This window comes from Ranitomeya variabilis, chromosome 2, assembly GCF_051348905.1.
Source record: "Ranitomeya variabilis isolate aRanVar5 chromosome 2, aRanVar5.hap1, whole genome shotgun sequence".
In the NCBI taxonomy this organism is placed as follows: Eukaryota; Metazoa; Chordata; class Amphibia; order Anura; family Dendrobatidae; genus Ranitomeya; species Ranitomeya variabilis.
The window spans coordinates 64,294,980-64,312,498 of NC_135233.1; the positions used below are offsets into that span (position 1 = coordinate 64,294,980).

General features: G+C 41.0%; 1 protein-coding gene across 3 annotated transcripts in view; it reads right to left on the minus strand.

Annotated features, from left to right (window-relative positions):
* The window catches only part of WDPCP (WD repeat containing planar cell polarity effector), a 357,770-nt gene that overhangs the window by 144,950 nt on the left and 195,301 nt on the right, over positions 1-17,519 (minus strand). For all 3 annotated transcript variants that reach the window (XM_077282497.1, XM_077282498.1, XM_077282499.1), the window contains 3 exons: positions 13,321-13,444; positions 8,256-8,319; positions 1,342-1,444 (listed from right to left, as the gene is read on the minus strand). In XM_077282497.1, coding sequence (XP_077138612.1) covers positions 1,342-1,444; positions 8,256-8,319; positions 13,321-13,444 — 291 coding nt within the window. The remainder of the gene's footprint in view (positions 1-1,341; positions 1,445-8,255; positions 8,320-13,320; positions 13,445-17,519) is intronic.

Below are 17,519 nucleotides of genomic sequence, written 5' to 3' on the forward strand. Positions count from 1 at the left end.
CAATAGCAGTGTATGTCCACCATAGTGCCATGCCTCGGGATTCAATCTGGTGGTGGTCCTGTGCGGTTGTTGGCATCTCTGCTGAGCCACAGCAGGTTCTATCAGTGTCTAGGTGCTGATTACCTTTTGCCTTTGTCCATTCCCTTCACACAGCAGGTGTTTTTGATTTGTCATCTAGCCTGTCCTATCACACTACAGGTGCTACTATTAAAACCTTCTCCCTGCTGGTCTTCTCTGCTGGTGATAGTCTTTGGTGGATTATGCTTGGAGTTCTAGTCCTACTTCTGAGTATCTAGGCCAGTCACATAAGTGTACTCCTGGGGTTTATTTCTTATGCTGCCCCCCCCCCCCCTCGATTGCTTAGACCAGTGTTCCCCAACTTCGGTGCTCAAGAGCCACCAACAGGTCATGTATTCAGGATTTCCTTAGTATTGCCCAGGTGATTGCATTACCTGGAAAGGCTAATGACCTGAGGTTAACATCCTCATTAATCAGAACCTCCCACTCCCGTCTCCAAGACTGTCTTCTCTAGTTTTACAGTCAGGGTTTATCCAGGTCGCGCTGGAGCCACTAGGGCTTGTGTTACTTGATACTATGATCTACAGGAACCGGGTGGTGTTTGTGCATTTTTTCCACAGTTAGATACTTTACACCCGTGTTCACTACCATGCGTGCATAACACATATGAATTAAGCGAGCTTCTGATACATATGGAAAAGGCATCCATAGAGCTCCATTCATACAAGTGTAGCCACTATGGCTTCTATAAGAATCTGTAATTTTACTGTATGGAATAGCGTAGCAGAATGCACTATTCCATAAAGTGGAATGAAGTAAAAAACAAAGCAAAAGTATACCGTGAGGTATATGGAATCCCACAGGTGATAGATGCCTCCGTATTTCATCCATTACCAGTTTCCCATAAATGTATACATTGAGAGTTTTCTACATACATATTCTAGAATACCCGATGCGTTAGAATCGGGCCACCATCTAGGTTTCCCATAAATGTATACATTGAGAGTTTTCCTGACGCAGTGTGAAAAGAGCCTAAATGAGCACAATTTTGCAAACTAGATTACGCCAACCTAATGTAGGTAACAATATGACTGTAGTCACTTTACCGCCAACTCTTTTCATTTGTTATTAGCAGTGAATCTGTTCTATGTGAAGTCCGGGATCGGCAGGTGGTATTTGAAGCTTATCTCCTCTAATTCTTTTTCCCTAGAAACTAACCAATAACCCCCCACATATGTAACATTGCGGCAGTACAGAAAAAGTATTGATTCAAAAAAAAGAAAAAAAAAAAAGAGAAGCTTTTTAAATAGCATTAATTCTTACCAACTCCAGCGTTTATTGATTCTGCATCTATTTCCTCAGCCTTTTTCTTTGCCACTTTAGCTAGTGCCCATTCACCCTTATCTAGTGCAAGGTAATGGATGTCCTTTGGAAATAAAGCAAAATAAAAGATTAATCTAAAATGAATCTTGGGCGCACAACAAAGAAGAATTTCAAAGAAAAAGAATCTTTTATTGCCCAGATCACAGAACATAGACAGGACTGATGAACCCACAGTTACGTTTTAATTTTCTCAATTTTCATTCTTCCGCGATGCAAATGTATCATCTTACGCACGCCTTATCTCCAGCCAGGCAATCAAACACATTTCATGAAGTAAAAAGCATATATTTTACTTGCCAGCTTATGCTGCACTTTCTGACCAACCTATGCCTTTGAAAAGTCAACTGCTGGAGTCTGTAATTTTTGACAAAGACACCTTTGAATATACGTTATATGCTATCCAAAATTAGACCATCTCAGGCCTTTAATTGAGTTCCAATGGGAATGTAATGGAATTGCTGGGAGATATTTAATAACGCAAAACTGCTTAAATAAAGGAACCCAATTTATTTAACCATAGAAACAGCAGATTTATCACCAGTGACACAAACGCAAAGGGAAATATACAGCAATTATATTCCTATTATCAAATTGCCCCTTTTAGAGATGGAAGTCAACAGACAAGACTATTTTATGTCTGCCTATCTCCTAAATGGCACCAAGAATTCTTCTTTTTAGGAGCACAACATGTTTGCTGGATAGTATTGGAAGTATGTCTTGTAGGAGATGTCAAACACTGGTCAACGGATTCATCCATACTGCAAACTGTGAAATTCAGGATGCCAGAAATGCGAACACGGTTCTACAATAACCATATCTTCTGTATAAAGATCTATTCACACGTGTCAGATCAGACACAGATTTGGAAATAGATTCTGCCCTGAAATTGGCAACAAAACTGACGACAGTCCCCATTTTGGCAATCCAAGTCACATGCTACGGAAAATTTCGATGCAGATTTTTGCCTGTTCTGTGAACTCTGAGGATGTTGTACAGGAAAGCCAGAGATTAGCCATACTAAATGGCAAAAACGCACATCCTAGGCAGAAATCAAAGTCAGCTTTCTGCAAGTGGAAATAAATGCTGCCATGTGAACGTGACCCTAGGTACATTACTAATGTAATATTCCAGGTCGATTAGTAATTGCGCACATCATCAAGGCTCTCATAATGCACATGTACAGTTAATTTTGAGAATAACCTGTTAAAACAAGAAAATGTATACTGTACAGAGGAAAAAAATAATAATTACTACTGTAATTAGAGAAATTAATTTGGTTCTATTGACTCTTTTTCTAACCCACTAATGTAAAGTTATTTTGGATCAACTCATCAGATCGTTCTCAATGGTCAGGTTATCCTATACGATCCCTAAGGCTATGTGCACACATCAGGATTCCTTGCAGAAATTTCCTGAACAAAACCGGACATTTTCTGCAAGAAATCCGCATGCGTTTTTTTCGCTTTTTCTCGCTTTTTTTTTGCGGATTTTTTGTGTTTTTTTTCCGGAGATTCCCAATGCAATAATATAGTGGGAAATCCGCAAAAAAAATCCACAAATTAATGAACATGCTGCGTTTTTACCGCAATGCGTTTTTTTTCGCGGAAAAAAACGTAACATATGCACTAAAAAAATTGCAGAAAGCATTATAAAATATGGGATGCATATGTATGCGTTTTTTAAGCGTTTTTATAGCAAAAAAAACATGAAAAAAATGCGAAAAATCCTGAACGTGTGCACACAGCCTAAGGATTATTCGATCATTAAAGAGTACTTATGTTCATTATGTTAAAGATTTCAGCAAACACATCCGTGAAAAGGTTTCCTAAAGGTTTTCTTCCCATTGTCATGTGGCTGTCCATACAATTAGCTGTGGAGCGGGAACATGCTGGGAAAGAAGCAATGGCTGCATTGGCTGTGACTACCTGACCTCCCTGGGATATTGTGGATAAGGGTCTTCTGAAACAAAAACCTCACGTAGTGCTTTGTGAAAAGCCACTAAAGATGTGGATAATTTGACTTTTGAAGCTAATTTAGTGGGAGGGATGAAATGTAAAACGTCTAGAAGTCCATGTTGCATTATCCCTCTGTAATGTACAGGCAAGCGAGTTCATAATATGTCCCGTTAATGGTGATGTACAAGACACACTTGGTGCCATCGAAATCCCAAGGACAGAGACAGGCATTCTATAAAGATTGCCACTAGGGGAAAGAGTTTCTAAGAATTGAACATACAATTTTTCACCAAAATTAAACACGAGCATACATTAGTACAACACTTAGTTACCTCTAAACGGGCAACTTACTAATTTCTAAAGGTGTTTTCCAGTGTCAGAATAGCCACAGCCTTTAATATCCGATAGTTGGGGCCCAGTCTCATCATCATCAGCTTTTTTAAAGGGCTGAGATACTCTGCAAGAACAGCAACCCCTTCTGCTCTGCTCACACAGCACCTTTCAAATAGCTAGGAGTGGAAACTTCGAGAATCGGACCATCGTCAATCAGTCATTGATGGCCGCTCCTAAGGAAATTAAATCAATATTCCGAACCTTGAAAACCCCTTGGATGAATTCAACACTACCATAATATGGAGGAAAGTGCGGTAAAGCAGGGGTTGTTTGTAGTGTTTGACATATTCATCAACTGGTGTGCAGTTTTGGGGAAGACAGAATATCCAACACTCTGTAATTTAACCCTGGAGTTTATTGCCAGCATTATTTAACGTGTCCAATAAATGTATCCAGCACTCTGACATGAGATGTATAAAGGAATTATCAAAAAAATGTACCCTGGTAATAAACTATATTCGATAATCACATAAAGCTGGGAGTTGCCAAATATATGCCCCAAACCCAAGCAACAGTATTCCTACACAGCTCACATGTCTGCCATCGAATCCCACAGCAAAAAGAAAAAGAAATCCTAATAATAATATAATTTTTTTTTTATATAGCGCCAATATTTTCTGCAACACTTTACAGTTAAACACGGACTTAAAAAAAACACAAAAACAAAAAGTATTCTGACCTATACCAGGCAAAAATATACTTATGTGGGTCCGTCAGTATAACGATCAGGGCTCCTGGAATATCACAGGTGATGTGAGTGGGGCCCATGCAGTATGATAGCGATACGTATCACTGCAGGACAAGATGGATTTTTTCTTCCCTTTAATAGTCTGTCATTTTTTTAACACTTTTTTTTTATGTTTTCTTATACTTATTATATTCCATTAACCATTTTTAAACAGTGCCTTGAAAAGTATTTATACCCCATGAACTTTTCCACATATTTTCCCATTATACCCACAAACCTAAATGTATTTTATTGTGATTTTATGTGACATGCCAACACAAAGTTGCAATTATTTTTGAAGTGTAAATTAAATGATACATGGTTTTCAAATTATTTGAAAAATATAAATCTGAAAATTGTTCCAACATTTATATTCAGCACCCTGTAGTCTGACAATCCTAAATAAAATCATTAGTGACCAATTGCCTACAGAAGTCACATAATTAGTAATTATTGTGTAATTTATTCTCAATATAACTACAGCTGTTCTCTGAGAGGTTTATTTAAGACTATTAGGGATCAAACAGCATCATGAAAAACAAGGAACACACCAGACAAGTCAAGTATAAAGTTGTGGAGAAGAGTAAGGCAGGGTTAGGTAATAAAAAAAGCCCAAGTTCTGAACATCTCACAGAGCACTGTTCAATCCATCATCCAAAAATGGAAGGAGTATGGCACAACTGTAAACCTACCAAAACATGGCTTTCCACCTAACCTGACATCCCAAGGAAGGAGAGAATAAGCCAAGAAGTTCATGGTCACTCTGGAGGATCTGCAGAGATCCACAGCTCAGGTGGAATCTGTGGAATCTGTCCACAGGACAACTATTGGTCATATAATTAACAAATATGGCCTTGATAACACACTTGAAACAAACAAAAACTATTTATGAAAGCAAACCTGTTTGCAAAAAGCCGTGTAGGGGACACAGCTAGCATGTACAAAAAGGTGCTCTCTTCAGATGAGACCAAAGTAGAACTTTTTGGTTTAAATGCAAAACACTAAGTGAGATGGAAAACTAATGCTGCACATCATCCTGAAAACACCATCCCCACCGCCAAACATGACTATGGCAGTATCATTATGTGGGATGCTTTTCTTCAGCAGAGAGAGGGAAAGTGGTCAGAGTTTAAAGAAAGATGGATAGGGCTAAATACAGGGCAATCCTGGAGAAAAATCTGGGCTGTAAATAACTTGAGACTGCGGTGCAGGTTCACCTTCTAGCAGGACAACAACCCTAAACATACTGACAGAGCTACAATGGATAATTTAGATCAAAGCATATTCATGTGTGTGTGAATGGCCCAGTCATAGTCCAGACCTAAACCCCATTGAGAATCTGTGGCAAGGCTTGAAAATTACTGTTCACAGACACCTCCATCCAATTTCGCTGAGCTAGAGCTATTTTGCAAACAAGAGTGGGCAAAAATGTTAGGCTCTATATTTTCAAAGCTGGTAGAGACATCCCCAAAAGACCTGCAACAGTAATTGAAGTGAAAGGTGGTCTTATAAAGTATTGACTCATGGTGGCTGAATACAAATGTAAGTCACAATTTTCAGACTTATATTTTTAAAATAATTAGAAAATCATGTATAATTTCCTTTGGAGGGCTGCAGCGGTGGAGAGAGGTCACAGGAGGCATGGTCCCTTCCTCAGGAAGCCGGCAGCGGCAGAAGTGGAGGAATGCTGCGGGCCCTGGGTGGGAGAAGTGGGTGCCCCAGCGGTGCGATGTTGTAGTGTCAGTGGTGAGGCAGAGCGGAATATTATTATTATGTATTGTTTTCCTGGCATCTATTTTCCTGAAGGAATGGGACGCTCGAAGCGGCGTGTGCACAGACTGGCATCTCAGCCGTGGGCTTCAGGGAAAAGGCCGCTTGTGCCAATTAAGATTTCGGCCGGGCATCCGGTAGCACTTGGCTTCAGGAAATCAGGCCTCTGGGTAAGCAATGCACTCTGCTCTGCCTCACCGCGGAAAACGGACCTGCACAACTCCACCGCTTCTTCCTCCGCCAGGCTCCTGAGGCTACTCAGGCATTCATGCAGAGGAACAATTACACTGTTCTGGAATGGCCATCCCAGTCCCCAGACCTGAATATCATTGAACATCTGTGGGATCATTTGAAGAGGGCTGTCCATGCTCGGCGACCATCAAACTTAACTGTACTGGAATTGTTTTGTAAAGAGGAATGGTCAAAAATACCTTCATCCAGGAACTCGTTAAAAGCTACAGGAAGCGACTAGAGGCTGTTATTTTTGCAAAAGGAGGATCTACTAAATATTAATGTCACTTTTCTGGTGAGGTGCCCATACTTATGCACCTGTCAAATTTTGTTTGAATGCAGATTGCACATTTTCTGTTAGTACAATAAACCTCATTTCAAGGCAGAAACATTACTGTGTCCAACAGTTATTAGATATACGAAACTGAAATAGCTGTTGCAAAAAAAACAATTTTTATAAAACATTAAGCTTAAGATTAATAGGGGTGCCCAAACTTTTTCATATAACTGTATATGTTCAGTAAATGCACGCAGTACTTGGTCCGGGGCTACTTTTACATCATTTACTGCATCGATGTGACGTGGAATGAAGGTGATTGGCCTGTGGCACTGCTGAGGTGTTATGGAAGCCCAGGTTGCTTTGATAGCAGCCTTCAGCTGTTCTGAATGGTTGGGTCTAGTGTCTCATCTTCCTTTTGACAGGCGAGTTTGCTGGCCAATCAAGCACAGTGATACTGTTATTTTTAATCCAGGTATTGGTACTTTTGGCAGTGTGGACAGGGGCCAAGTCCTGCTGGAGAACTAAATTTCCATCTCCAAAAAGCTTGTTGGCACAGGGAAGCATCAAGTGTTCTAAAATTTCCTGGTGGACGGTTGAGCTGATTTTGGTCTTGATAAAACACAGTGGACCTACACCAGCAGATGACACGGCTCCCCAAACATCACTGATTGTGGAAACTTCACACTAGACCTTAAGCAGCTTGGATTGTGGCCTCTCCACTCTTCCTCCAAACTCTGGGGCCTTGAATTCCAAATGAAATGCAAAATTTACTTTAATTTTTCACCACTGAGCAACAGTCCAGTTCTTTTTCTCCTTGGCCCAGGTAAGACGCTTCTGTCGTCTATTGGTCATGAGTGGCTTGAAACCAAGGAATGCGACACTTGTAGCCCACTTCCTGGATACGTCTGTGTGTGGTGGCTCTTGAAGCAATGACTCCAGCAGCAGTCCACTCCTTGTGAATCTCCCTCAAATTTTTGAAAGGCTTTTTCTTAACAATCCTTTCAAGGTTGCGGTTATCCCGGTTGCTTGTGTACCTTTTTCTACCATATTTTTTCCTTCCACTCAACTTTCCATTAATATGCTTGGATACAGCACTCTGTGAACAGCCAGCTTCTTAAGCAATGACTTTTTTGTCAATGACTGCCTTCTGAACATCTGTCAAGTAAGCAGTCTTCCCCATGATTGTGTAGCCTACTGAAACAGACTTTGCACGTGTTTTTTTTGTTAATTATTCTAATTTACTGAGATAATGACTTAATCATCAACATTAACAGAAATAAACACTTGAAATAGATCACTCTGTTTGTAATGACTCTATATAATATATAAGTTTCACTTTTTGTATTGAAGAACTGAAATAAATTAACTTTTTGATGATATTCTAATTTTGTGAGAAGCACCTGTATAGTCAGTTTTCTTCCTTTAAAAAAATTATTTAAAAAAACCCTCCTATTGATAAAATAAGTCAATATAACAATACCAATAACATACAACTTACCATGAACAGATCTCGAGCACCGATATCTACGGCAAGCAGAAAAGCTTTTTCAAATCGCTGATGTCTGGAAAAAAAAGGAGAAACCAATCACTGACATGGTCTAATCTTCATAAATAAGACCTGGCGTATTCTACACAACAACATACCAAGATCACCTGAATAAATAGTAAGAACTGTAAAGTGCATCCATGTGGCATTGGTGCGGGTCTGGAAGATGTTACCTTTTGTAATGTTCTGAATAATAAGATCTTTGCACAGAGGACAGGGTTGGACCTCTTTTGAGGGCATGTAAAATGACTTTGCTCTTCAGGGGGTTCCCATGCTCTGCCATTTTTAAGTTGAAGGACACAAAGTGCTCACTTCAAGTGTGGCGACAGAGGCACAATGGAAAATTTAGGAAAATGAAGGATTCAATGAGTAGATAGCGGGCATGGTGGCAGAAACGCAGAAGGAAGAACACACTGAACTTGTGAAGAAATCATATGGAGACAGCCAAGACTAGTTATCTCTCAGATGTAATAAATTGAATTTGGTACGCTCAGCGTAACAGAGACAGTTGATGAATTCATCTTTTGGCCCATAGTGGTATCAGGGTGAAAAGTTCAGTGCTGTTTTTTCTAATGACATATAACAAAATTCATGTGATTAAATCTAAAAACCTGTTAAACGTGGAGATGGAAGTGGATATAAAACCCACACTGCCGGGGATACAAAATACAATAGGAGACCAGATGCGGTATGGGTGCGGTTTTCTCAACGAGTTTCGAGGTGATCACATCTCTTCATCAGGACAAACAACAATGATTTAAGAAAAAAACAACACATTGTCTTTGCTTAAAAGTGAACAAAGGGGTTGTGACTTTCACAACCTCCACAGGTGAGCAAATCCCATCTTACTCTTTTCTTAGTACTCCAGATAAGACCCTATTGGGTTTTTTGTCATTCCAGTTTTTTATATAAACACATCTAAAAAGCCCTGAAACACTCCAGTTTTCAGCTATTTTCACTTGAAAACATACAAAATGCAGAGAACTCCTGGTTTCGCCTTCTCACTTTTCACCTTTGCTGTGTAGACTGTGGCAGAGTCAGCAGAGCTAACTCTGTTTCACTAGTGAGCGATGAATACAATGACAGATAACGTTATTATCACTCCCCTCTTAGAACACAGACATGCTAAGCCACATTGAGCAAATATGTGCATGAAGAGGCCGGAGGTAATAGTTGTCTGCCAACTATAATTAGAACTATGCAACAAAGGATTGACCATTATGGCCTAAAACATTTAAAAAAAAAACAAAAAAAAAACAACTTTAATTAGACTAAAATTCAACTCAATGATACATTCCCAGCATAAGGCCAAGTCCACAAAATAGAAAATATAGACACATACCGTATATACTCGAGTATAAGCCGAGATTTTCAGCCCAAATTTTTGGGCTGAAAGTGCCCCTCTCGGCTTATACTCGAGTCACGGTCGGCGGGAGAGGGCGCTGAGGCATACTTACCTGCTTCCGGCGCTCCTGGTGCTCCCCCTGCCTGTCCCACGGTCTCCGGGTGCCGCAGCTCTTCCTCTGTCAGCGGTCACGTGGGACCGCTCATTAGAGAAATGAATAGGCGGCTCCGCCCCTATGGGAGTGGATCCCATAGGGGCGGAGCCGCCTATTCATTTCTCTAATCAGCGGTGCCGGTGACCGCTGACAGAGGAAGAGGCTGCGGCACCGAAGACCAGCTGTCCGGGGGAAGGAGCGGGACGCCGGGAGCAGGTAAGTATTACATATTTACCATCCCTCGTTCCACCCGCCGGGCGCCGCTCTGTCTTCCCGGCGTCTCTCCGCTCCGACTGTGCAGGTCAGAGGGCGCGATGACGCATATAGTGTGCGCGCCGCCCTCTGCCTGATCAGTCAGTGCAGAGAGACGCCGGGACGGGACGCTGAGGAGCTGCAAGCAAGAGAGGTGAGTATGTGTTTTATTATTTTTATTGCAGCAGCAGCAGCACAGCTTTCTATGGCACAGCTATGGGGCAGTAAGGAACGGTGCAGAGCACTATATGGCACAGCTATGGGGCAATTATGAACGGTGCAGAGCACTATATGGCACAGCTTTCTATGGTACAGCTATGGGGCAATAATGAACGGTGCAGAGCACTGTATGGCACAGCTATGGGGCAATAATGAACGGTGCAGAGCACTATATGGCACAGCTATGGGGCAATAATGAACGGTGCAGAGCATATATGGCACAGCTATGGGGCAATAATGAACGGTGCAGAGCACTATATGGCACAGCTATGGGGCAATAATGAACGGTGCAGAGCACTAGATGGCACAGCTATGGGGCAATAATGAACGGTGCAGAGCACTATATGGCACAGCTATGGGGCAATAATGAACGGTGCAGAGCATATATGGCACAGCTATGGGGCAATAATGAACGGTGCAGAGCATATATGGCACAGCTATGGGGCAATAATGAACGGTGCAGAGCACTATATGGCACAGCTATGGGGCAATAATGAACGGTGCAGAGCACTATATGGCACAGCTATGGGGCAATAATGAACGGTGCAGAGCTCTATATGGCACAGCTATGGGGCAATAATGAACGGTGCAGAGCACTATATGGCACAGCTATGGGGCAATAATGAACGGTGCAGAGCACTATATGGCACAGCTATGGGGCAATTATGAACGGTGCAGAGCACTATGTGGCACAGCTATGGGGCAATTATGAACGGTGCAGAGCACTATATGGCACAGCTTTCTATGGTACAGCTATGGGGCAATAATGAATGGTGCAGAGCACTATATGGCACAGCTATAGGGCAATAATGAACGGTGCAGAGCACTATATCGCACAGCTTTCTATGGTACAGCTATGGGGCAATAATGAATGGTGCAGAGCACTATATGGCACAGCTATGGGGCCATAATGAACGGTATGGAGCATCTATTTTTATTTTTGAAATTCACCGGTAGCTGCTGCATTTTCCACCCTAGGCTTATACTCGAGTCAATAAGTTTTCCCAGTTTTTTGTGGCAAAATTAGGGGGGTCGGCTTATACTCGGGTCGGCTTATACTCGAGTATATACGGTAATAAAGTAAGCTGTACAATCTCATGTGATATTTCTATGGATTCTATATCAGTGCCATTAAACGATGTGTCCACCATCACTATCCTTCACACTGTGTACATAATTTTCAATTAATTAATGACAAATAATTTCTGGTGATATATTCTCTAGTTAGTACATTATGCGTGTTTGTTGGTGGAGTATATTATGTTTACCAATAAACGATGCAGTGCAAGTCAATTAATGCAACTTTTCATTTTCAAAAACGGTTTGAAGCAATTACCAGAGATATTAATCAGATTAGTATAAGGGAGATCCCATAAAGTGACTTTAATCAGCTAAATGAAATCATCCTTAGGCTTAGGTTGCTGTAGGCTATTGATATTACTGTTCCTCGCGTTTACATAGTTATTAATAACTTTCACTGTAGAAACTTTTTGTTCTTGCGAGACAAGAACCACATTGGCACCAATTACACACAGACTTTTCTTCTGATTTGAATCTAATTATTTGTCTTCGTTGTGAAATATAGACACCACGACAATCTTACACTGTGGTGGAAGAAACGTGAAAATCACATTTACTATCGAAACATTTCTCATTTAGGAAATAATCACATGATTACACATGCATGTCAGAATAATTTATATTATCAAATGGGCTGACTGAACCTTGACCAGAAGTTGGCAGACTACCAGCCTCCACATCTCATGGTGATAATAAATTAACAGTACCCACAGAACGTGATAGCCACTCCATGGTGGATGTTATGGTACAGATAGAAGATAATTATTCATGGCCCAAAACAGCAATGCTACAAAAAAAAACCTCAAAAATATATAGCATTAGCAACCAACCATCATTTAGCTTATTATTATAATTATTATTATTATTTATTTATATAGAACCATTTATTCCATGGTGCTGTACATCAGAAGGGATTACATACAAAGTTATAGATATCGTTTACAGTAAACAAATTTACGATGACATGCATATTGTAAGCATATTTAGTTACTAAAAATTAATGAAATAACTAATTCTGCAACCAGATATGCACTATGTTACATAGAAGCTGCAGAATTTTTTTTTAAATGAAAGCTTAACAATAGAGATGAATGAATCGATTGGTAGGACCTTGGCCCAAAGGAGACATCAGTAGTCTGTTGCCCGCCAGACGGGAGACCCCCTACCGGTCGGCATCGTCGGCGCCTTTTCTGATTTGTAGTCTTCGTGCAGGGTGACGCAAATATTGCGTAGAGCTGGGCCTACTAATCAGAAGAGGCGCCAGGGATGATGGCAATTAGGAGAAGATTCACAGAGAGTTTTACAGGGGTCCATGGACTACTGAAGTGGCCGATGGACCAGGGTCCTGCAATCAAGGCTTTGTTCACACTAGATATTCCTAACTCCATTATTATGTTCCATCATAGAATCAAGGCAACTGAATGAAGGGAAAATCTGAAACTCTGACATCCATCAGTGGCATCTGATGGACCACACTGACAAAGCATGCGACAATATTATGCCTGCATCTGCAACGTAGCCTCCAACAACTAACTCACTCTGCAGTCTATGTACCGACGGACACAGAGGCTGTAGAATCCAAATAGTCCAACATTTTTAATGAAACCCTATTATTACAACGATTTTTAGCCCAAAATACATGAATTATTTGGTTTCCTATGACATGACTGATCGGCCTTGGCAGAAGTGATTGCTTCATACAATAAGATATTCTCCTATGCAGATTTAGGCTCATTTTCTTACTGTGGCAGAAAAGGCAGGAGGGTGAAAAATGTGAGTGAAGACTGTGGCTTGTACTGTGTAGACAGTAGCCATCACTCGGCTGGTGAGAACCTAGCGTCACCTCCATGGCTTCGAAGCTTGAGAACTCTATGACAATTGCGCTCATGCATCAAATTGGGTCTAAGAAAAAATGTCAGAATAATGAAATGTACAATTTGGTGACTTACTCCAGCAATATTTCTTACCTCAAAAGATGGTGGAAAAATCTCCGGGCGTATCTACTGATTGGGTCTCGATACTCCATTATGATGGTGTCCAGGAGAGGGCAGGTTGGTGAATAGAAGGAACCAAGACAGGCCTCCAATTGAGCTGTGTTTATAAGAAATGTCAGGAATTTAGAGATTAATACTTTAATTCGTACAATTCAGACCTGCAACATAGGCTGGAGAATTTAGGAAAACACTTCCATCACAAATGTAAGACGTCCCTCTCCCCAGCACGAATCAGAAAAAAATAAGAATACTTAACAACTGCCCTAATACAGAAATTGAGCACCAGGGCAAATAACGTTTTTTTCCCAGGTTTGGCTATTCCACTGGTGGTCAACACCTAACAGATAGGCTCCATAAGGCAAAAAGAATATGTTGATTTTGAGAGATGAAGGCAGCGTTCACACACTGCACTAACTCATGAGGCCATGCCTGTCTTCAATGGGCAAAAGAATGAATGAGTTTTCAGATAATGCCTTACTGCACTCACTGCTGGCCAAGGGTTGACGCAGCTGTTTGCTGCATGCGTTGGTCGGATGTCAGCCATAATATTATGCTGGAATATATATACACAATGGTAGCAAATCAACCACAGATATTGGCCGAGATTGTAAAATAATCATGTCTGGGAGTAGCACAAAGTCTTGGAGCACTTGGTATGAAATAATCTTGAATTATCTTCAATTTTTCTATTGAAGTATTTCATTCTATGATAAGGCTATGTTCACATGTATCATATCCACTGAAGATTTTTTAGGCAAAATCCACAGGGTGAAATCCACAGTGATCTACGCAGAATATATTGACATGCTTGGGGGTTTCAAAACCACAGTGATGGTCAATTTACACTGTGGATTTCCTCCACAGCATGTGAATGAGTTTTCTTGAAATCTTTTTTATAACACTGTTACCGCAGCATCTGAATGTAAGCAAGAAAGTTCTCATTCCTTGACGGCAAACAGATTCCACTTGTGAGGAAGTAAAACATAAAAAAATTGTAGAAGCTTTCAAAAACGTATCTGATTGTTATGATAGTATAGCAGCTCACTCGGAAAATAGGTAACACACTAAAAACTGCAACTGACCCTGCCGGTTCCTGAAAAGGCTGGAGATCCTGACCCGACAGTCCCTAGTGGTTCCTGCATGAGCTGAGATAGTAATAACCACAAACTAGATGATGGCAACTCGGACCTATTCTGCCTGAAAGTCTGTTGAGCGCTTCACGTTCCTCCTAAAGAACCGGCGTGCAGAGCAGAGAGCAAACTACCTACAGAAGGGAAAGTGTGCTGAAACAGATAAAGAAGCCAGAGTGCATAAAACAAACCACAAATTACAAAATAAAGGATTAAGTACGTACTGTTAAGAGAATATGCCACTTACTTACTAAAAAGAAACAGAAGATAGCTGCAGAGTAAAGAACACAAACAGCAGAGCGATAAACCCTAGCTGGTCTTTCACTGACTGGCTTAAACTACAGCAGTATGGCTGGACACTCAAATGAGACTATCACCAGCAGGGGGAAAGCATATAAAGCCGCACCCAAAAGGTGATAGGACACACCAACAGGTAAATGAAAACACCTGTTACCCAAAAAGACTGCAGCAAGAATAACAGGAACTAAACACCCAGAGAAAAGGTGTATGTGCTGTGGCTCAGGGGACAGCGAAGCCGACCACAAAGCACAGGCTTAAGGGTTTGAACCCAGATACATGACACTCATACTCTGATTATCAGTGAAAACAAATTATCTGCTATCTGCATGATTAGTCGGGGTCCGACCGCTGAATCCCGCACCAATCAGCAGAACAGGGAACTTTTATCTCCATCAGAATGGAGCCACAGTGCGCATGCACATTGTGAAAAAAACATTACAGATTTTACATTATTTTGTACAGACCTCACATATGTGAATTATATATAATGTTTTCTTAATTTGATAAACATCAAGAAAGTAATTCATTTATGTATTATTTAGTATGCTCATTTATACAGCGCCATCATATTCCACAACGCTTTACATAGATTACAGTCAGTCCCCATTGAGGCTCACTATCTATATTCCCTATCAGTATAGGAGGAAACCCATGCAAACACGGAGAACATACAGATATTGTCCTTGGTGGGAGTTGAACCCAGGATCCCAGCACTACAAAGCCATAAAGCTAAACACTGAGCCACCGTGCGCTTAGTTCACATGAATGGGAGATAAAGTGCAGTACTCGGCAGCAGTCATTAAGCAATGTATGCTGCTGCTGTGCTCTGCCCCGTACAAGGCTTATAACTGGCCACTGCAGAAACGAATGTCAGCTGATCAGTGTGTGCGTGTTGGGTGTCGGACCTCTACTGATCTCATATCCATTACCTTTCCTTCAGACAGGTCATCAATGTCAGTCCGGACAACTCCTTTAACCCATTTGGTGATTTAGACCACTAATACCGCTAACTAGTGATGAGAGAATGTGCTTAGATAAGGTGTTATCTGAGCATAACCTAACAAACAGGCAATCCAAGCATGTGTTGCAACTGTCAAACAGCTGCGAGACATGCAGCCGTGGGGACTAGGACACATTTTTCGGGCACATCGAATACACTCGGTTAGCATACGAGCACGAGCATGCTCGGATAACAACTTATCCGTGAACGTTCACTCATCACTACTGCTGACATTAACCTCCTTCCCTGCCATAGATGACCAAGGATTCTGGAATTACACTCTTCATTGTCTTTGACCAACATGGATGAAGACTAGGTGTACAGCCATAAACTCCAGGAATAAAAGCATTATTCATTCAGTGTCCTAGATGTTGGCACTTCTCCTTGAACTACCCTTGACCATTAAAGATGCTAGATTAAACCCCTTAACTAACTAACTCTAGTCCAATAGGAATGTAGGCATTAACACTTCCACTACTCTAGACCACTAGGCAAACAACCCCCTATCTACACTAGACCTCACGACCACTGAAGACCACTTAGGTTTAAAATTTTTACCCCCTTATTTACTCTAGAACATGAAGGATACTAATGTCACCCTCCAAAACAACCAGGCATGGACATTTCTGTGGGATGCAATAACCAAGGACTGCAGTGATATATCTGAACACGTTGCAATATTTATGTGGTGTTATACAGTATATGAATGTCAGACTTAGAGGAGCAGTGTCTAGGGCCCAAATGTTCTGCTAATTAACCTCAAAGTCCTACAGGGAAAAATGTTACTCTCAGTTAGGTCAGGTTCAGACGGCCGCATTGAAAATTGGGCCAGTCACTGCTGCAAATTGTAGTCTTGTCTCCCTTGAGAATGGGTGCCGAAGCATTCATTCACTGCATGCATTACTCTGGTCTGTAAAACTACAATGGATTCATGAACTCCCCTTGTGCAGTATGTGGTGCACCCCGAGAGCACACGGACCCATTATACGCATGTCTAAACGAGCCCTTACTGGTTGTGTCACATTGAAATCAACCTTGTGTATAAAGCTGATTCGAAGTGAAACAGAGAATGGTGGACCTGCCGATCATGACTTCTCCAGTGGCAATGATAAGTTACGGAGCCATTCGTACATATCTACTGCTTGTACTTGCCCTAGTCTCAGTATACGGAACATGAACACATGAAGAATGAGGCATGCCAGCACTTAGTTTCTATCTTTTTTCTACCAAGATGAGTACTACTAAAACTAGAAACAAAAAATCCTATTGCTTATACAAGTGGATCTCCAGCTTTTGTCTTCTTGTAGTCTCTAGGAAAAACAGACTTGCATGTCATTTTTGATACAAGCGCTTTCAAGTCTGCGAGTGACTATCTTGGCAGCTACTCTTAAGATACTTACATCTCACTACCGCCTTAACTTTAAACTCTGCATGCGATGTTGTTGGATCTCCTAGCGCCATTGAACCAGCCCGCCTCACATTGACTGCTAACAACTCCATATTCCTGTGCCCAGCAGTGCTCCATTATTAGCTGTCCCTTTTGTATAAGCTCAGTACACAACATACAATTTTTTCTTGTAAGATTATTGACTTTAGGATCAGCACAAAGCTGCATTTTATCATAATAAATATTTAATATATGGATTTTGTCACATTTTTAAAGAAATATTGAAATGCAATATTGTGCAATCTGTATCTTTCTACTTTCTAATTTTTGCTAATGAAAGATATTAGTTTCGGTA